The 18,963-nt window shown below is 55.6% G+C and overlaps 1 protein-coding gene across 4 annotated transcripts in view; it reads right to left on the bottom strand.

Annotated features, from left to right (window-relative positions):
* Nucleotides 1–18,963, bottom strand: part of PTPRU (protein tyrosine phosphatase receptor type U) — a 77,509-nt gene that overhangs the window by 41,463 nt on the left and 17,083 nt on the right. For all 4 annotated transcript variants that reach the window (XM_069803363.1, XM_069803364.1, XM_069803365.1 and 1 more), the window contains exons 2-10: nt 18,387–18,515; nt 10,124–10,395; nt 9,966–10,047; nt 9,134–9,249; nt 8,739–8,913; nt 7,817–8,110; nt 4,616–4,924; nt 709–818; nt 77–278 (exon numbers count right to left, since the gene is read on the bottom strand). In XM_069803363.1, the coding sequence (XP_069659464.1) occupies nt 77–278; nt 709–818; nt 4,616–4,924; nt 7,817–8,110; nt 8,739–8,913; nt 9,134–9,249; nt 9,966–10,047; nt 10,124–10,395; nt 18,387–18,515 (1,689 nt within the window). The remainder of the gene's footprint in view (nt 1–76; nt 279–708; nt 819–4,615; nt 4,925–7,816; nt 8,111–8,738; nt 8,914–9,133; nt 9,250–9,965; nt 10,048–10,123; nt 10,396–18,386; nt 18,516–18,963) is intronic.

The following is an 18,963-nucleotide window of genomic DNA, read 5'->3' as shown; positions in this document are numbered from 1 at the left end:
AGACTCCGGCATTGCCATCGTATACCTGTGCAGAGGAGAAGCCTCAGCACCAGGCGTGGAGCCCAAGGGAACCTACCGGAGATGTTGGTGGTGATCTCAGTGAGTGCTGTCTGGCCAAAACCCTTGCCGGTGCGGGCCCGGACCGAGAAGAGGTAGGTGGTGCCGGGGTGGAGGTTGGAGAAGACGTGGTAGGTCTCGTTGCGTAGTTTGGAGACGGTGCGCCGCGGGCCTGGCACGTTGACCGCTGGGTCAGAGGACTCGATGCTCTGGTAGCTGATCTGCAGGGAGAGGGCAGAGCATCACCAGCAGCCACAGGAGAGGGGAGAGACCCCGGATCCAGGCAGCGAAGGGTTTAAAGGGATGAATTCAGAGGAGCAGATGGTCATGGGGGCAGTCTGGAAGGCAGATGCTTTTTGGGGTAAATCAAAAGCAGAGGTTTATCAGAAAAGCTGTTGCTGAGTAATACCGGTGACCCCAAAAGCAGGACTCCCCAGCAGGGACAGACCCTGCTAGCAGGAGGATGAACGCAGGCTGGATCCGTGCTCCAAACGAAGGGCTCGGGGGCAGAAGTAACGCTGCAGCCGCCCTTAATCCCCACAACCAAAAGCAGCAGTTGCCCCAGATCCCCCCCACTGCACCCCCCCCGCGACGGGACCCCCCTGTGTCCCCGTGGGTGCCCTGCAGGTGCCGCAGCTGGCCAGGACCTACCTCGTACTGCGTGATGAGGCCGTTGGGCTCCACCGGTTCCTCCCACTTCAGAAATATCATGTCCTCCAGCGGGGTGAAGGTGAGGGACTCCGAGGCGATGCCGCCGGGCACTGGGGAAGGAAAGGGGACGTGCTCGGATGAGGCAAGAAATGCAGCTGGAAGGAGAAATCCTCCAGGAAACCCCTCCAGACGGCTGCAGCAGCTCTCCCCCATAACCAAGCCACTGTGTCCCCTCTGCTACATCACCCAGCTCCGGTGCCTGCCACCAGATGAGGCTCGTGGCTGCCCAGGGAGATGCTTCCTAGGGCAACAATGCTCCCACTGCGCTCCCGGGCCCACTGGTGACACTTTGCCATGGGGCATGGGGGTCCCCATGCCATGGCACAAACCCCACAGGTACTGTTTCTGGCATTGCACCCAGTTTCTGATAGCACAGCAGCAAGCCCCCGCGCACCGTCACCGGCAGAGCTCGCCTGAGTTCACCAGTGCGAGGAAAGGAAAAAAAAAAAAAAAAATTCCATTTTCCCATAGAACCCAAATCCCCACCCCGTAGCCACCAGCATCCTCGGGAGACATTGCCGGCACTCCCCCCGGCGAGCTTCCCTCATCTGCAGGCAAGCTTGACATGCCCCAGCCTTCCCCTCTAATTAACACCAACAAAAATAATAACCGCAAACAATAACAGCGATCAACAGCACTGGGATCAATATTCGCTTCTTTACCATGGATTTCTTGACCCAAGGGGTTAGCGGGGACAACAGGAGAGGCGATGGCTCAGCCAAGACCATGACTCACCAGCAGCATCCTCTGCTGCAGGCTTGAGCACCCAAAACATGCACCCTCTCGTTGCAGAGGGACATCAGCTCTTCCCCTCTATTTTTCTTTTTTGCAGCTTTTGTTCTGATCTAATTACGGGGCCGAGAGAGAGGGATCGCCTTCCGTGCGCTTCCCACCATGCAAATACACAATTTCCACTTGATTTACAAGTTAATTTAATCAGAGGCGCCATGTCCTACATGTGTACACAAGGCACTTATTAAATTCACGGGAATTATGGAAACCTTTAGGGCAAGAATGTGTGTATCTCTATAGATATTTTTATATATATAGCCTATATGTTTTTATATATACAGGTATGGGCACCACACGCTTGTGCGTGCACCAGGTTGAGACCGGCAGAAGGCACAATGGCTCCCAGGTGTGCGTATACCCTTCTGCCATCCATAGACATCATATATATTTATTTATGCATTTATATATTTATTCTGGCTGGCAGTGCATGCACCCTGCCTGCAAGGGAGAGAACTGGCTCCCCGCACACTCCTCCCCGCAGCACCAACACACTGCAATGATATTTCCACAGACACCTGGGATCGAGCCTCATCATTTCGTGCAGACATAGACCCAAATCTCCAGCCGTGGGTCACCAACACCTTCCTGACCTCCTCTGGATCTATATGGGGCACTTAAACACCAACTGGGCAACCTATAGATCCAGCACCCTCTTCTCTCCGTGTCCTGCCCACGCACCCAGGAGCCAGCAGGACTTCGCCCAGGGTCCAAGAGGGATGCTGTGAGCAACGCCCTTGGTTTGGCCCAGTTAGTAATGCCCCAGAAAAGGGTTTTCCAGCCCCAAACCAGCGTTTACCACTTGGGATGGGGGGGGTGCAGCTTTGCAGCCCACACCAAGGCTCCCCACCAGACAAGGCCCAGCACCACACCAGTGGATGCTGCAACCAAAGCTGGCCTCCTGCCAAAATAAAGCACAATCAAGGGTCCTATTATTAACGAGCCTTCTCCACCTTGGCTTAACTGCACAGGCAGGTGCTCGTCACCCACTTCTAGAAGCTCAAATCATCATTACCTCCCAAGCAAGCAGAGAGATCCTGGGCCAAGCCTGTGTGTAATATCTGCAATATATCCATAGGTGGATATCCATCAATTGATCCCACCCGAGACCAAATGTATACGCTGCCCCAAGTTCAATCCAAGAGGGAAGCCACAAGCCCCCGTTAATCAAGCCATAGGGGAAAGCAGCTGGAGTGATTACGGTATAGCAAAAAGACATCTGGAGCTCCTGTATTAATATTCAATAAGAAAACAGCTGGAGCAGTAACAGCACAGTGAGAACAGCTGAAGCAATTATAGCCAGAAAATAAACCATCAGGAGCATGAAGCTGGGTGCCCCCGGTCAGGCAGGCTCAGGGTTGGGGATACTGAAAGTGCTGATGTGCAGAGAAAGGTGCCAAATTTATGCTTTAGAGATAAAAATAGGACCCAGAAACCCTCCCAGCTCTGCTCCAGCTCTGCAGGTTTTGCTTTCCAGCCTGGGAAATGGGAGCGATGAGCAACACACACACAAAAGCCACACATTTTGGTGGGTCCCAAAGCAAGGTGAGTCCCATGCAGAGGGGTTTCACAGCAGGCTTCTACTCGGGGGTCATCCAGGGGGTCTGGAGCTGCCCAGATCCTTTACAATTATCAATTCTTCCACCATAATCACCGATTCTTGATGCTAAAAAGTGCTTCGGAGATTAATTACGTTCTTGCTTAACAGTGCCAGTGACTCTGCGAAAGCTAAGGATGCTCTGGCCACACTCAGCACCCAGCACCCACCCCGGGGCGCAGCGGCTCCTTGCACCCCACGCAAGCCCCCACCGCTGCTGCCCTCCGCGGACCAGGATGAGACCCCCCTCACGCCACTGGCTGCAGGACCAGCCATCAGAGCAGCAGCTTTTGGGGGCTGCCCAGTGGTCCTCAAAGGCAGCCAAGTTGTCACAGCATGCAGAAGAGATGCTGATGGGGCAGCAAAGAGGATGGGACGAGCAGAGGGAGTCGTTAGCGGGCACTGCCAGCCCTGGATGTGACCCATCACTGATGGGTGGCACTGGAGACACGGAGCCGGCTCTGCCCTGTACCTCCTGCCATGTTCACGGGGTCTCCAGAGCCCAAAATGACCCAAGCACTCTGCTGACAGAGAGCGGCAGCCGCGGACCACGGTGCAGGGTAAGGCCAGACCTGGGAGACCTGTCTGGTGGCTGCAGCTCCAGGACATCCTCAGGGAACGGCTGGGCAGGAGCAAGAGATGCCAAACCCAGGAGTCCTGGAGCAACACTGGAGCCTCCAGCGAGGATGTCAGCCCCACTCGGGTGCCAGTGGCAGAGACCCAACCCTGGGGCACAGCCAGGACAGGGAGAAGAGAAACGGCTCAGCTGTTCAGGAGCAATGTTGCTGGCAAATAACCAGGGCCAGACACCCCTTGTCAACACGCACTCATCCACAGAGCTTGTTTGCACAACCTGAACCCACCTAAGAGCAAACTTCATCAGGGAAGAGCATTGGGGAAGCCGAGCAAAGCTGCACCAGGCTCTGGTTAACAGCACTCTCCCAGAAATGTAGCAATGCCAAATTAATCAGTGACCGAGCAGATAAAAGATGTTACCTAAATATGAAGTGTTAACTGCTTTAATCGTTATTATTATCACTGCTAGGCTTTGGTTCCACACTAAGGGATGAGCGAGGACAACTCGTGCTGGGACGAGCCAGGCATCAGCCAACTCTCGCACCCTCCGCCAGACCGGGCATGGCTGAAATGCTTCACTCAAAGGACAAGGGCAGCGTTTCTGCAGTGACATCCCCATCCAGTCCTCTCCACCCCCCAAGCCGCTCCCAGCATTTCCCTTCCCCAGCCACCACCACTGCCCCTTTCTCTTGCCTCCCCTTCTACAGCCCTGAGGCTACAACAGCCTTTTCACCTCCCCGTTAGCACGACGGCCACAGGAGATATTCCCATCATACCCCTGGCCAAGAGCCAGGGATGTGCACCGTGCCACGGGAAACACCCCGGCAGCTCACCAGCCACAGAGTCCTATTTTTGGGGACAATGCACCTCCCTGAGAGGACTCACCATCCTCATCCGTCTGGAATATCACCTCCTTGCCTTCCTTGCGACCCTCGGGGTTGGAGAGGATGAGCTTGACATGGATGTTCTTGTAGGGCAGCAGGTTTTTGATGGTGTAGCGGTTGGTGTTACGCTCCATCTTCACGCACTCCCGGAAGGTTTGGTTGTGGCCAGTGCCCACAAAATAGCGGTAGCAGAGTGAGACGGTGTAGGTGTGACAGCGAGTCAGGTTATAACCCAGCGGCTCCCATTGCAATGTCAGCTGTCTGGACTGGATTTCAGAGAAAGCCAGGCCTTTGGGGGCCCGCATGGGCTCTGTGGGGGAAGAGAGATGGGGACAGTGAGTGATGAAGCAAAACATCTTGTGGGTTTACATGTATTATCAGGGAAAGCCCTTTTACAGCACAGGAACACGACAGGAGAGTGCGGAGGGCAACCCTGACCCCAAAACTGGGACCAGCTCAGGATGCTGCTGCCCTGCAGACAGGGCTGGGAACATCACTAGGTCTCAAAGCCACCAATGCTGCAGGGACAGCAGCCCCTGTTGGCTCATCTGCCCCTGTGGAGGTGAAGCCAGGTCCCAACCCCGCTGGCCCCGCCAGCACAGAGCCACGGTGGGCACTGGCAGCATCCACGCCAGGAGCAGCCCCAACCAACCAGATAAATATGCCTGTGCAATAGGAGCCCTTGCACTTTCATGGAGCCTGTGTCAGGCTCTTGAAAGGACAAAGACCAAGTGCTATCACCGGGAAAGAGTTTAATTAGCTCTAATTGGCCTGAACAGGAGAAGTCAGATTTAACTGAGCCGAGCTCCTTTGCAGACAGCGCATGCACACAGGTGGTTTGGCTTAATGGCCATAAATTCCTTCCATACTTAAGGGTGGTGGGAAGGAGGGTCTTCGCCCATCCTGTCCCAGAGCTGAGCCCCCAGGTGATTCCCCTGGGATTTGCACGGCAGAGGAGCTGGTGTAGCTCAGGGTTGCAAGAGGCTTTTGCAACCTCAGCAGATGCTCCTGCAGGTCCCGATGCCCTCGTGGGACCCTGGCAAAACCCCAGCTGGTTTTGGAGGGGGTAAGCATGGCCACAGGCACATAGCCCCATGCTGCAGGGACCCCAACTTTAACCTACTGCCACCTCCAGCTTTGCCAAAACTCACCCAACCTCAGCCCCGATGCCCGCTGCCATCGCTCCCACTGGGTGACCAAGGGCACAGGGACCTCTCCTCACTCTTTCCCCCAGGGCCTCCAAGAGCCCCCCACACCTCCCCAAGCAGCACCGCGTGGTGCCAGGCTTTAACATCCCCCTCTTCTTTTTATTCCAGTGTATTTAAATGCTCTGAAGGGGTTTCCAGGATCCCCTCCCAGGTCAGATCCTACAAAGCATGGGAGACACGGCGCTGGGCAGACAGGCTAGTGAGGTTCTGAGGATGCAACTGCAGCCGCCTTTTGGGTGGAGGAAGGGCAGCTATGTCACCATCTGTAAACCCACCGTGACCCAGGGGAAGTCAGGGAGAAAAATACATCGTTATGACACATTGGAAGAGCTTGGGGAGCCTGAACCCAATACAAATAGGAAGTTAAATACAGGGCACCAAGAGTGTGAAACAGCACCCATCATCGGCTTTAAGGAAATACGGAAACCTGGGCTTTCTTGCAGCGCCTCTGAAAATTAATCTGGGATGCAAAGCCGCTGCCAGCCCCTCACTGTGAGACCTGGGTTGGGGTTTGCATCTCCCCCTCCACCCCTGCGCCGGCACCGGCTGCTCCCCACGCACACCAGAGTGCGCCCATCTCCGAGGCCGACCCCGCTTGTGGGGCTCTCCGCAGCCACGGCCAAAGCCACCGGGGATGCCCCACAGCCCTGGGGCTGTGGCCGTGTCCTGCTCCGCTCCTGCCACGTCTAAGGAGGATGCGCCCACTGGTCCCAGTCTGTGGGACGATGCTCCCGGCTCGCTCCCAGCTCAGCAGCACGGACCTCCACTTTTGTCGGGTTGGGGTTTTTCTTGTGCAGGGTCCCAGCCCAGCATCACGGCAGTGCCGGTTCTTGGGGTGAACACAGCGTGACAATCCTGTGCCTCCATCACGCCACCTCATTGCCTTCGACTTTGCTCAATTACCAGCAGTTAAATGCCGGCATCAGGAAGGCGGTTGCATTGGAGCGTCTGAAACGCCGCCGCCAGCCCCCGGTCCCAGTCCCGACACAGCCAGGGACGACCCCCAACCCGGGTCACCCCCCGTAGGGATGTGAGGTCAGACTCCCCCGAGGGAAACAGGCTCCCCTGCAGCCCCACGGCACCGGAGAAGTCTTCCCCCATGGCCCCCCCGACTGGCAGCATGGTTGCACCATGGGCATTTTGGCAAAGAGAAACCCCAGCTCCTCCCTTCCCTGGGGACACCCCGAGGGGGCTTCGGCAGGGATGGGGTTGCCCTGAATTATCCCCAGGTCATCGCCACGTGTGGGAAGGCAGCCGACCCCCCCAGCCAAAGCCATCACCCCTCCAGTGTGACAGAGGATTAATGCAGTTTTAGATGAGATATTTTTAGAGGCACCGACCGCTCAAAACCATGTACTGGAGAATAATCTACAGCTCCCTCCGAGGAGGGAACGAGATGGGAATCTTGCTAGGGACAGCCAAGGGGCTCATCCTCAGGGACAGTGGTCCTGAGATTTGGGGATGCCCTGAGCTGGATGAGGCCCCGAGCCTGCAGCCACGGCAGAGGAGGAGCAGCCGTCTCCTGCCGGCGTTTGCCTGGCTCCAGGGACAGAAACCAGCCGTGCGGCAGCTGCTAACTCTGTGCATCCCATTGCTGTGCTTTCCTGCACCGAGGTCGCGCCTGGCTGCTCCTGACTGATCAGCAAAAACCCACCATCCGTCAGGGCATTTTCAGGCTGGATAGACATTGCTGGATCGACAGGCTGATTGCGTTGGCTCAGGATCCAGCCTCGCCCATGCACCCTGCTACCCTGTGGCTACGATCACAACATTGAATTCAATTAGTGGTCCCTCCCAAGATGCTGCATAAAACCGCTAAAAAGTCAATTAAAGGCAGATCCGTTGGAAGACCAATGCTTCAAGCTCCTGGACCGCACCAGCAAATGCCCTCAGCACCCATCCAGCCCCAGCCGTGCTCCCTGCCCAGGGCTCGTGGTGGCAGGGGACCTTGCCCTCGGCCAGCTGGGATGGCCGGGATGCACCGCGGGACCCACCTGCGCACTTGGTGCGGCTGATGAGGGGCGGCCCTGGTTTGCCAGTGCCCCCCTCACCGGGCCGGGTGAGCAGGACGCTGATCTCGTACTCCGTGTCCGGATCCAAGTGCCAGAGCTTGTAGGTCTGCATGTTGACGGCGTGGACCTCCGACCAGGGCCCCGAGGTCATGCGGTACTCGATCTCCTTGCGCACGATGGGGCCGTCGCCGATGATGGAGTTGGTGTTGAGCTGGATGATGAGGTAGGTGGAACCGGCCCGGAGCAGCTGGGGGGGTGCGATGGGTGTGGGGGGCTCTGGAAAAAAGCAGAGGAGGGGCAGGTGGAACGTCCCCCTCCAGAAGCGGCTCCATAGCATCCCCAGCCCCGGAGCAAGTCCAACATTGGCACAACCAAAGGTACTGCAATTTTATTTTTACTAGCTACAGTTGAGACATTCAAAACATCTCTTCCCAAACAACCCACCACCTTCGCGCTGCAGGGCACGGGACAAACTTGGACCCCCCGCCCAGAGGATGTAAGGGACCGACACCGAAGTATGGGAGGGCACCATCCAGTCTTTAAACTTCGGCCCGTGCATACGCCCTCCATAGCTTTTAGCAAGGCTTTAACCACTGCAACAGGGTTTCATCTGATCAAACCTTAATTATCTTTATAAGATACACTGCCCAGCATGGTGCTGCACAGTTTCACCATAATTAATTAATTCCCACCTACTGCAATCAAAAACAAATGATCTAAGGCCACCGAGAAAGGTAGTTTCCTGGTTTTGTGCTGAACCATCCGCACGTAGCAACTCATTCACAGCAAGAAACTGCGATCCCACCGCACCGAGCATCCCACCTTCCTCTTCCTCTGCAAACAGCGGAGTAGAAATAGCTCATCCGTGACCCAGAAACCTGGCGGGTAAGAGCAAGTCACCCACCTTTCACGATGAGCTCGGCGAAGTTGGAGACGCCTGAGCCGCGGCTGGACTGGGTGACGCAGCGGTAGAGGTCCTGCTCCTCCTTGGACACCTCATCCAGCTGGAAGGTGGCCAGGAAGCGCCGGTGGCTGATGTGCTTCACAGAGGCGGCGGGGACCACCTCGCCGCTCTGCCTCTGCCCCACGGGGAGAGACAAGAGGTCACCAGGAGGCATGGTGTGACATCCAGAGCCACCAAACACGTCCCCAGATGATGTCTGCTTAAAAGGAGGGGGGACTGCCCTTCTCCCCCCTGCCCAGAGGGGTTTTCTCCTAACGGGGAGGCATGGAGGCGTTGCAGAAGCGATGCACAGGGTTGACGGTGGAGATGCTGGTTTCACCACCGCTGTTGCTCACCTGCATGAGGAACCGCTCGGCCTCGGCAGCCTTGCCGGCGGCCACACACTGGAAGGTGGCGTTCTGTCCCGCGTTGACCTCCACATCGCCCAGGCGGGAGAAATGAGGTGCTTTCGCTGCCGAGGGACACAAGCATCAGTATTGCTGCAAAAATTCCACCGCAGCCCAAAAACCCACCTGGGATGCTGGGGCTAGAGCCAAGCTCAGGATGGGCTCGGTCCCCATCCTCATAGCTTAGCCAGGATCCCTCACCAGCAAGCCCACAACGAAGATCCTGGGCAGAATCCTGAGACTGGAGTCAGGGATTTGTCCCCGTACAACCAGCCGGTGTCCCAAGGAGGGATGCAGCCTTCCCCTCCAGCATCCCACAAGTACTGGTGTCGGATACGGGCTATGGGGTTGATAGAGGAGGACAGATCTCCTACCCCAGCCTGGAAGAAATAGGGGGTGAACCCCAACAGCCAACGTGTTGGGACAGTCTGGGATTTCAGGTCTCCACCAGCACAGGTGGCCCCTCTTGATGGGGACACTCAGGCCACATGTTCAGTCTGCGCTTCTGCAAGGTTTTATAAAAACTAAAGCAACGTCAGAGCTGGTGGTGATGGAGACGGAAAAAGGAGCCCCAGAGGTACCCAGGATATGGAGCTCCATCAGCCTAGGTGACAACAGGACACCCAGGTGCCACCAGACTGCACCCTGGCATTAGTCCATCAGCTCTCCCCAGGACCATCCCAATGGGCACCAGCTCCGTACCCCACTGCCCAGCCCAGCTCAGCAGCAGCCCCCCCGCCCCCCCACCCACCACCCTCGTGTCCCATCCCCTGACACTCACAGCATGGATAATTCAAGAGCAAAATGTCATCCAAGCCAAGATAACCCCTGCGCTCGCTGGAGACCACCGCCTCGAAGAGGACCTGCGGCACCAAATGAAGGGGTCACCCATTGCTGGGGGGTCCGGGTCATGCGAGGGGGAGTTCTGCTGGGGCTCACCTGGTACTCGCTGGGCCAGAACAAGCTGACGGCCAACTCTGCCTGGTGCCACTGGCGGCCGTGGGAGCCGGAGGCGTTCCAGACGGCGCTGCCCACCGGGCCCCCTGTCACCCGGACGTAGGCGCTGAGGGTGCCAGGGCTGTGGCCATCCCGGCTGTACATGAAGTAGCTGAACTGGAGGCAGTGGGTGTCATTCTCACTCAGCGCCTGGAAAAGCAGGTGAGCTTTCTGGCCTGGGGCGTGCTGCGAGGAGTTCACCATCAGGTAGGAGCCTGCGGCAGGAGGGAGAAGTGGGGGAAAGCGTGGAGTAATCCCCCTGCTCCGTATCTCCTGAGTTTTGCTGGCAGGGATAGAGAAGGCGGAGGATGCGGGACTGCAAAGATGCGCACAACCCAGCAACGATGCTCAGGTCCCGCTGGGTACCTGTCCATGCCGGACCATGGGGACATGCAGGACAGGAGCAAGGGACCCAGGATGGAATCAGTGTCAGATACCTATTTGAGCAGCAGCAGGGCACCAAAATGGGACCTGGCCACTGGACAAGCAGGGAAGGATCAGGCCCATTCACTGCCTCCAGGATAAGCTGGCCCTCAGGACATCAGGGTCAGTAATAGCTTCGATACCACCAGAGACCCTCTGCCTGCTTTCCTTTAATGCTCACAGCTTCAGCTGCATCAATAGTCCCCTCCCCAACTGGGCCCCAGCCATTTAATTTCCATTCCCATCGCCTCGTATCATTTACCACGCAGTTGTCACCGAGTTTAAACTGCGCTCAGCAGGCACCCGCAGGGGGTGAAAAAGCGCTCACTGGCTTAATGAGCAGCAGCACCACAGCTCTCTGGGATGCTGGCACAGTGGCTCTCCAAGATACTGGCCCCAGACCCAGCTCCCCACCTGCCCCACCACCAGCAGCCACTGGTACCTCACCTCCCATCACCCAAAATCACCAGCAACAAAACCAGGAGTCCCAGTGCTTGCCCCAGTGCAACCCTGAAGCCATGTTATGGGGCAGGCAGGATGAAAATCTCAAAGGGGATCCCAAAGGCAGCATCCTTCCCTGCCCTGCATGCTCCATCCCAGGCGGTCTGGAGGCAGGAGGAGGATGCAGAAGTCCCAGCTCTTCGTGGCAGCTCCCAGAGCCATCCAACACGGCCGTGGGGCCGGGACACAGGGAGGATTAGAAGCTGCCCTACCAAACCCTCCCCATCACCAAAGGCGAGGGGATTATTAATATCCCTTCCATTTTAATAACGGCAGATGCTGTAAGTAACAAAGCTGGGCCATTTATTCAAGTCTACCATTGTTTTCCTGACAGTAGGCGCTTAATTATTAATAGCTTTCACCGCCGGTTAATTTAAACGAATTCACGCACTTTCCTCCCATCGGCTCCCAGTAAGCAGCACCAAGAAAAGTCTAATGAAGGTGGTGGGGGATCGCAGGGGGCACCCATCCATCTCGCCAGCATTTGGGAGCTGTACCTGGGGTGACCCCAAAATGCATAGGGGGACCCCAAAACACCCAGGGGGTCACAGCATCAGCTGGGGAGACAAGTTGCCAGGTACCGCACCGCATCCTCCAGTGCATCCTTCAGGAATGGGAGCCGGGGTGGGGAAAGAAATCACCAAAAAGCAAAATTTTCACCGTGTCGCTGATCCGCATGGCTGCCCGGTGCTCCCAGCCCCTCCAGGCAGATATTCAGGGTGAAGTAAAACGATAACAATTTCTTTTCTCGGAGTCAAGCACAGCCGCATTTCACCGACGGGGGGAAGGCACTATGTCCACATTCATTCTCTTTTTTTTTTTTCCCCCTCATTTCCCCTGGCAAAATTATTTCTGCACTAACAAGATCAGCTCCATTTGGTCCAGGCAACGGCAGCATTGAGAGAGAACACCGACCTGCCCCATGCCAGGGGACATCTCCCAAAAGCCACCTCCGCCTGCTCAATCTGCCAGGCTCTCATTAATGAACACAGACCCTTCTTCCTTCTCTCTCTTTAAAAATAAAAAGCCAGAGGACCAAAATAAAGAGACCAAGACTAAAATTAGACCACTGACAAGTTATTTTAAAAGACAGAGAATGTCCATTAAGGTTATTCGGGACCACAGACACAAACAGGTGGCAATCCACCAGTACATCACTCATCTGGCAGGGCTTCCCCCATGCACTATTTTCCCCCCTTAATTTTCTTCCTGGCGTTGCTGTATCAGAAAAAGCAGACTCCTACCGCTCACTTTTGTGCTAATTATATCCTCCTCCACCGCAAATAGTCATTTGTCCCAGCTTCAGCTTCAAGTCCAGGGTACAGGTTGGGTTTGTTTTTTTTTTAATGCAGAAGAACCAGAAGTACCTGTCCCCATGTTGGGGTGCTGCATCCTGCACCAGAGCATCCCCTGGCACAGACAGGGTCCTGGGACAGGCAACTTCTCATACAGAGGTGGCTGGGGGTTACAAACTCCCTTGGCTGCCCCTGGGTTTGTTTGGTTTTGGTTTTTTTGCAGGGGATGTTTTTGGTTTTCAGTAAGGTTTTTTGGTTGCTGGGGTTTTTTAATGCACCCCAATGAAATGGCAGCGCAGCCCTGCCTGGGTGCTCTCACCAGCAGCACTGGCACACAGGGAGCTCAAGGAGGCAGCTGATGACAAAAGGGTGACAAGGAGGTGACAGCCTGCACACAGACCATCACCATCCACCCCACAGGACACCAACCCGCTCCCCCCTAGTGTCTCCATCATTTCAGGATGCTCCCAGGCACCCAGGGAGCAAGGGAGATGCATGGCCCCTCCCAGGGAGATGCAGCAAGGACTTGGGGTTCCCCCAGACTCCTTCCATTTGTTCCTTGTTAATCCATCACTGCTGCCAGGGTCCCCCCCTGCACCCCCAATCCGTGGGTGCTCAGCTTCCACCAGGATCCAGCAACTTTCCCAGCCAGGGCAAGAGCAAAGCTGCAGCAAGAGCTACACAAAGTGCCAAATTCCAGTTTTTAAAGCTTAGCTTAATTCCTGCCAGCAAAGCTGGAGATGGGGATGGACGGGGCATCCCAGCCCTGCTGCATCCCAGAGCCAGCTGGGGACAGGCAGGACCACTCCCAGCAGCCAGAGGCTTGAGGCAATATCACAGCTCATCAGCACAGCTGGGCTTATTTTAAAGCCCTGTCCATATTGTTGGCATTACACAGCAAAAATCTGCTCCAAAACTCATGATGGGGAAAAAAATAATTTCCAAACCTCCCACGAAATGGGAGCTGCAGAAAGAGCCCCGGGGCATCCCCCAGTTGAGACTTCAAACCAAAGGATGGGATTCGGGCACACATCAATACCATGCTTCGCTCGGTAAGTCCTTCTTCTGATCCTCAATTTAAGGTTAGTTTGAATTGAGATGCTGCTCCAGGTGAGCTGCCACCCCCCTTTGCCACTATGAATAACACATCAGCCCCTCTGTGTGCCCCGCCCCGCCCCCCCCCAGCTCAGCTGCAGCAATATAATTTTAGTTTTCAGGTGGGCTTTTAGAGAAGAGCCCCAGTGCTCTGTGGAGAAAAAGAAAAAGACTCAAAAAGCGCTAAATAATATTTCAATCAAAGAAATGAAGAGAAACAAGTTTCCAGCGATGTTCCCTAAGGAAAAACCATCAATTTACTACGCAAAAGTCGACAATGAGGGTTGAGCTGCAAAATCAGCCCGGAGGGGCTGTGCACAGAAAGCCTTGTACCCCTCCCAGCAAGTCCTCATGCAGGGTCTCCAGCTGAATCTTCCCACTTGTGGGATCAACAGCTCTTCCTTGGGATTCAGGTCAGCTCTTCAAGGATAACTCGGCACCTCCGATAACCCTGGCCATGAATCCAAAAGTAATGAGCTCCCAAGGATTTTCTCCCTAGCTTCAGACTGAAGCCCAGCTCGCCCACAGGGATGGAGCAGCTCTCCCCATCACACTGCCCTTCCCAAGGATCCTGCCTGCAGCTGCCTGCATCCCTCTGGGAAAAAACCCAAAACAGCCCAGCAAGGAGGAGAGAAGAACCCACTCCCCCCGCCCACCACCACTTCCCCATCTTGCTGAGTTTTTCCTCCTACAAAACCACCGAGAGATAAAAATAAAATAAAATTTAAACACATCTCCCCCCGCCCCCCCCCCCCAAAACAAAACAAACAAAAAAACACCAAAGAGCTATTAGAAGACAGCAAAAGGCAGGCAAGATGACAGGCAGAGGGCAGTACTGCCAGCCTGGAGGTGCCAGGGGACCAGATCTGAGCTCTGCAGCATCTGTCTCCAGGAAATCGCTTTGAAAGATGAAGCTCGACAGTGCCTCCTCCTGCGCTGGATCTTCTTCTCAACCCATCAGAGCTGGCACGGGAATCGGGTACCCTATCCCTGCTCCTGCGCCAAGCCCCAGGACGAGCATCTCCCAGGGGAGCCCCATCACCAACGGCTGATCTGCCACCACCACAGGGTCCTTGGACAGACCAGTGTAACTCCCCCGGGAGCCAAAAATCAGGCTTAATTTTTCAAGGTTTTTATGGATATGCAGCAGGAACTGGTTGGGAAGTGGTGCCAGAGCTATCAGCTGAAGGAGAGGCTCCTCAGAGGGGATGGAAGGACATCGGAGCTCATCGGGGTGGGGACAACGGCTTGGTCACCTCCCAACACAGCCGTGCCAGGGCATCGTGATGCAGCTGCGTGGGAAGCATGACGGCAGCTCCGTGCATGGAGAGAGGGAAGAGCCAAGCAGGGAACAGAAACTCCGACTCACGGAGGATTTTCTAGTGCCACTGAGTTTGGAAGGAAAACCTAGGAAAAAGAGCCATTAAAGAGAAAAAACACCCCCAAAAACGGTGTTTCAGTATTTTTGAGTACAGCTGTGCAGAGCGGGGAGCCTGGGTGCTCCAGTCCCTGAGATGGGGCTGCAGAGGGGCAGGAGGGCACGCAGCCTCCACGGGGAGTTTTTGCCACAGTTTCTCCCAACCCAACTCACCTCCTTTGAATTTCCACACATGAATTCAACCAGCAACAAAACAAGGTGCCTGCACATCTCCCAGGGAGACCCTGGAGCTCCACAGAGCATCTTTGTCCTCTAAGGGACACCCTGCATCTCTGCAGGGGTGAGGACAGGGACCCAACCTTGGCTCTGCCCTGTGCTCCATCCTGGACCTGCCCCATCCAAATTCATACAGGGCTTAACCTAAACACCCTTGTTTATTTTGACTTTAAGTTACCGCAACTCATGTTTCAACCCAGGAGCTCAAAAAAAAAAAAAATCAGTCTGATTTCACACCCCTGCCCCATCCTTGCCTACTGGCCCACCCCACCACCTGGTCCTCTGCTCCTCAAAGGGCTTTGGGATCCGGCCACATCCTGCAAGCCCTGCAGGTGCTCAGCAATGCCAGGTGCTGCAGAACAAGGCACACGCTGCCCCTCCTCTCCCCAGCTTCAAACAGCAGGACTTCTACGAGACTAGATATTGCAGAGCCCCACATCAGCCTGAAGGCAGGTACGGACCAGCCTGGCACGCAGAGGCAATGCTTGTGGGGAGAGCAGAAGGAAAGTGCACCCAAAGCATCTAGGGAGAGTTATTTTGGTAGAGACACAGTGATGGTGCAGCCTCGTGCCTGCCCTATCCGGCTCCCTGCAACTGCTCCTTTAAAAAACAATAAACAGCTGAAAAAAAAAATATCACAATTGCTACATGGGAGACACCCATCCATCGTCTTTAGGTGAAAGAGAGACAAGTCAAGAAGGGAAGAGAGGGGGGAGGAAAAACCCAAACCAAACAAGAAAGCAAAAAGAAAGAGGGATGGAAAGGTAGAGGCGGGTGGCCAGCAGCCAGCATCCGCTCCAATAAATCCTACGCTCCTTGAAACTGGCTGATCTCCAATAAAAACTCATTTTAATCTAAGACCACGAGACTCCTTTGGAAAGTGCTCCCTGGAGAGGCCCCTGTGCTGTGAAATACTCTTTATCCACCAAGCTGCTCGTGGGGGAACAAGAGGGGTGATAAGGCTGCAGGAGCCTCATGTACAGCTCCCCACACGTACTGGGGTAAGACTACACAAAAATGGGGTCCCTGCACCCACTGGGTGCCCCAAGACCACAAGCAAACAGTGTCTACCTGGCATTAGGCTACGGGGACAAGCATCCCTTTTTGGGTGTCATCATTGATCAGCATCTGGGATGGGCGTTCTGTCCAGGGACTGGACCCTGCGATGCTCCATGCTTACAGCATCCCACCCAGGATGGTTACATCCACTTCCCCATCAACTCCGGAGTTTATTTCTTAAACTCTTTGCATTCATTTAAGCCCCCATCGCTTGCTAACCCAGTGTTATTTCCTCAAGCAGAGAGAGCAGCCCCGTTCCACCTGACCCCTTCAGCGCCCTGCAAGCCCCCAAGCTTTAAACTCAATTTGCTGCAGATTCTAATTAATTACCATTATAAAATATATAAACAAATAATTTTAAATTAAACACCAACTAATTACAGGTCTAAGACCCTCCATCGTGAGCCACCTCAATCCCCAGCTCTGCTTCTCTCCTCACTGCCCTGGGAAACTCCCCCCCAGGACACACACAAATTGGGATAGTTCAGTTTAAAGCAATTACTTAGAAAATCATCAAGGGAGGAGCAGGGATCTGTCAGCAGTCCTACAGGCAGGCTAAGGGTTGTTTTGCCCTTGCCCATTGCCCAGGACATGCCAGCGGGGACAGGAAAGGAAGCAAAAGGCAATGGGAAGGGAAGGTAAAGGAAGAAGAGAGTTAGCGGAGGGGAAAAGCCAAATTAAGCCTTGGCACGAACAAGGCACAAGATAAACAGCTGGAGGCAGATTGACGGAGCAGTAAAGAGTTTTCTACAAAGCAGTTAATGTTTTAATAAAAAGTCATTTTTCCTCTCGAGCTCTAAACCAGCTCTCCTCTCTTTCTGCCCATCTTCAGCATGGGACCTGACCTCCAGGCTGGGCAGGAGGAGCCGGAGCACTGGGACCTGAGCCAGGAGCCAGCGGTCCCAAAACCGAGGAGCATCTCAAGCCCCGTGCATCTCGCAGAGGAAATGCGTACAGGGGGAACTCAAGGGGGTCAGTGGGGCACGGTTCAGAGCTGGAAGCAACCCAGGCATGGTGCCCACATCATCCTCGTGGAAGAGGGGGAGCTCCCCGTGGCTGCCTGGCTGTCTCTGCTCCCCCAGCCTGGCTATTAGAGAGGAACTGGACCCAGAAAATAACAAAAACCCGCTTAAAAGCAATGAGATTTTTAAAAAAAAAGAAAAAAAAAAGAAAAAAGTCCATTTGCATTTTCTTCTTTACAGTTCCCAAGACTTCAGAGATGCCTCCAACCCACAGCCACAAGCCCTTCCCCACACTTGCAAGAGCCAGAAACACATTTTTTTCCCCCTTTTCCACAACTCCCGGAGATGGGAATTTCTCATGAGCCTGCAAAAGCAGCACAAGCCGACGCGCCAGTGAGGAACGAGCAGGCAGCGGCTGCAGATCCCGGGCAGGGAGAGCAGCTCCGAAGGTGCCCCTCTACAACAGGATCTGGGTGCATCCCGGCTGGCGGCAGCCGCAGATGCCGCGCTCGACACCAGATGGGGAATTTGGCATCGTCGGAGATGCTGCTGAGACCCGCGGGAAGCGTGGAAAGCTGCCCAAGCTGTTGCCACCCCGCTGCTGCAGGCGGGGAGATGCCATGGTGGGGGGACATCCCCCACGCAGCCCCCGGCCAGCCCAGGGACCAAGGGCTGGGGGTGTCTGGGCTGTGGGCAGCAAACGCAGCCATGGTAGAGGTCACGTGCAGAGGGACCAAAGCTGGAAATCTTGGCTTTCCACTCCAAAAAATACATACCTGGGCCATTTTCAGGCTCCCCCAGCCCCTGCCCCAGGGTGGACTGGGGGTGGCATGGGGTTACACCGCACCAAGGCAGTGACATGGGGCTCAGAGGTACCGAGAGCCATTCGATGTCCTTGTCCCTGCTGTGCTGTTAAAAACTCTCCTCACCCCAGGCAGCAGCAGGGTCCCACATCCCCATCCCCGAGCGACACCCTCCCCGTGGCCACGCAGCATCCTGCCTCACCGCGTTGAGGACTGACACAGCTCATCACACCTCACCAGCAGGCACAGCAACACCCTGCCCGCACAACCAAGGACAAGTCAAGCCTAAAACACCGCAGGAATTAAACCAGGAGAAGCCATGTGGTCTGGCTCTGGGGTACAGGACCACGAGGTGGGTTGGGGGCAGGGGTCCCCGGGGACACGAGCGTGGCCCCACTGGGGACCGGGACTCACCGTGAGGCAGGTCAGCCGTCAGATGCGGCATCATATAGCTGCGGACAAGCTCCCACCCGAAGTCATCATCCTCACCCTGGCTGTACTCGCACTGGTTTGGGTCGCCGTCCTCCTCGAAGGTGCAGCCGGCTGTGGAGAGAAAGACCTGTCAGCCCCCGCTGAGACCCCGCAGAGCAGCTGGTCCCACTCCAAAAGCCCTGCCAGGATGGTGTGCTACCCCCCCAAAAACATAGGGGGACCCCAGGCACCCCCCCATGTGCACCTGGGAGCAAGGGTATGGTCCTGTCTGCTGCTAATCCCCCATCTCTCCCATTCAGTTCCCCCACCAGTGAAACGAGCTGGCAGGTCTCAGTTCCCGGGGAGGTCTCAGCCGCAGAAGCAGGATGCAGCTCCCAGCTTTGCTTCCCAGGGGCCAGTCACCAAACAAGGGGTTTCTCCCAAGAAACAGGCACTCGAATGCAGCAGTCTCACGAGGATTTGCAAGACCCCAGGGGCTCCTGCAAAAATCCTGCTTTGACCTCAGCCCTCCACCTTTGACCTTGAGCTCTTGGGGGTCTGTCCATTGCCTGACATGACA

Source organism: Haliaeetus albicilla, chromosome 16 (assembly GCF_947461875.1).
Source record: "Haliaeetus albicilla chromosome 16, bHalAlb1.1, whole genome shotgun sequence".
Classification (NCBI taxonomy): domain Eukaryota; kingdom Metazoa; phylum Chordata; class Aves; order Accipitriformes; family Accipitridae; genus Haliaeetus; species Haliaeetus albicilla.
Note: the sequence above shows the minus strand (reverse complement) of the source record. Positions and strands in the feature narration are given on the sequence as shown.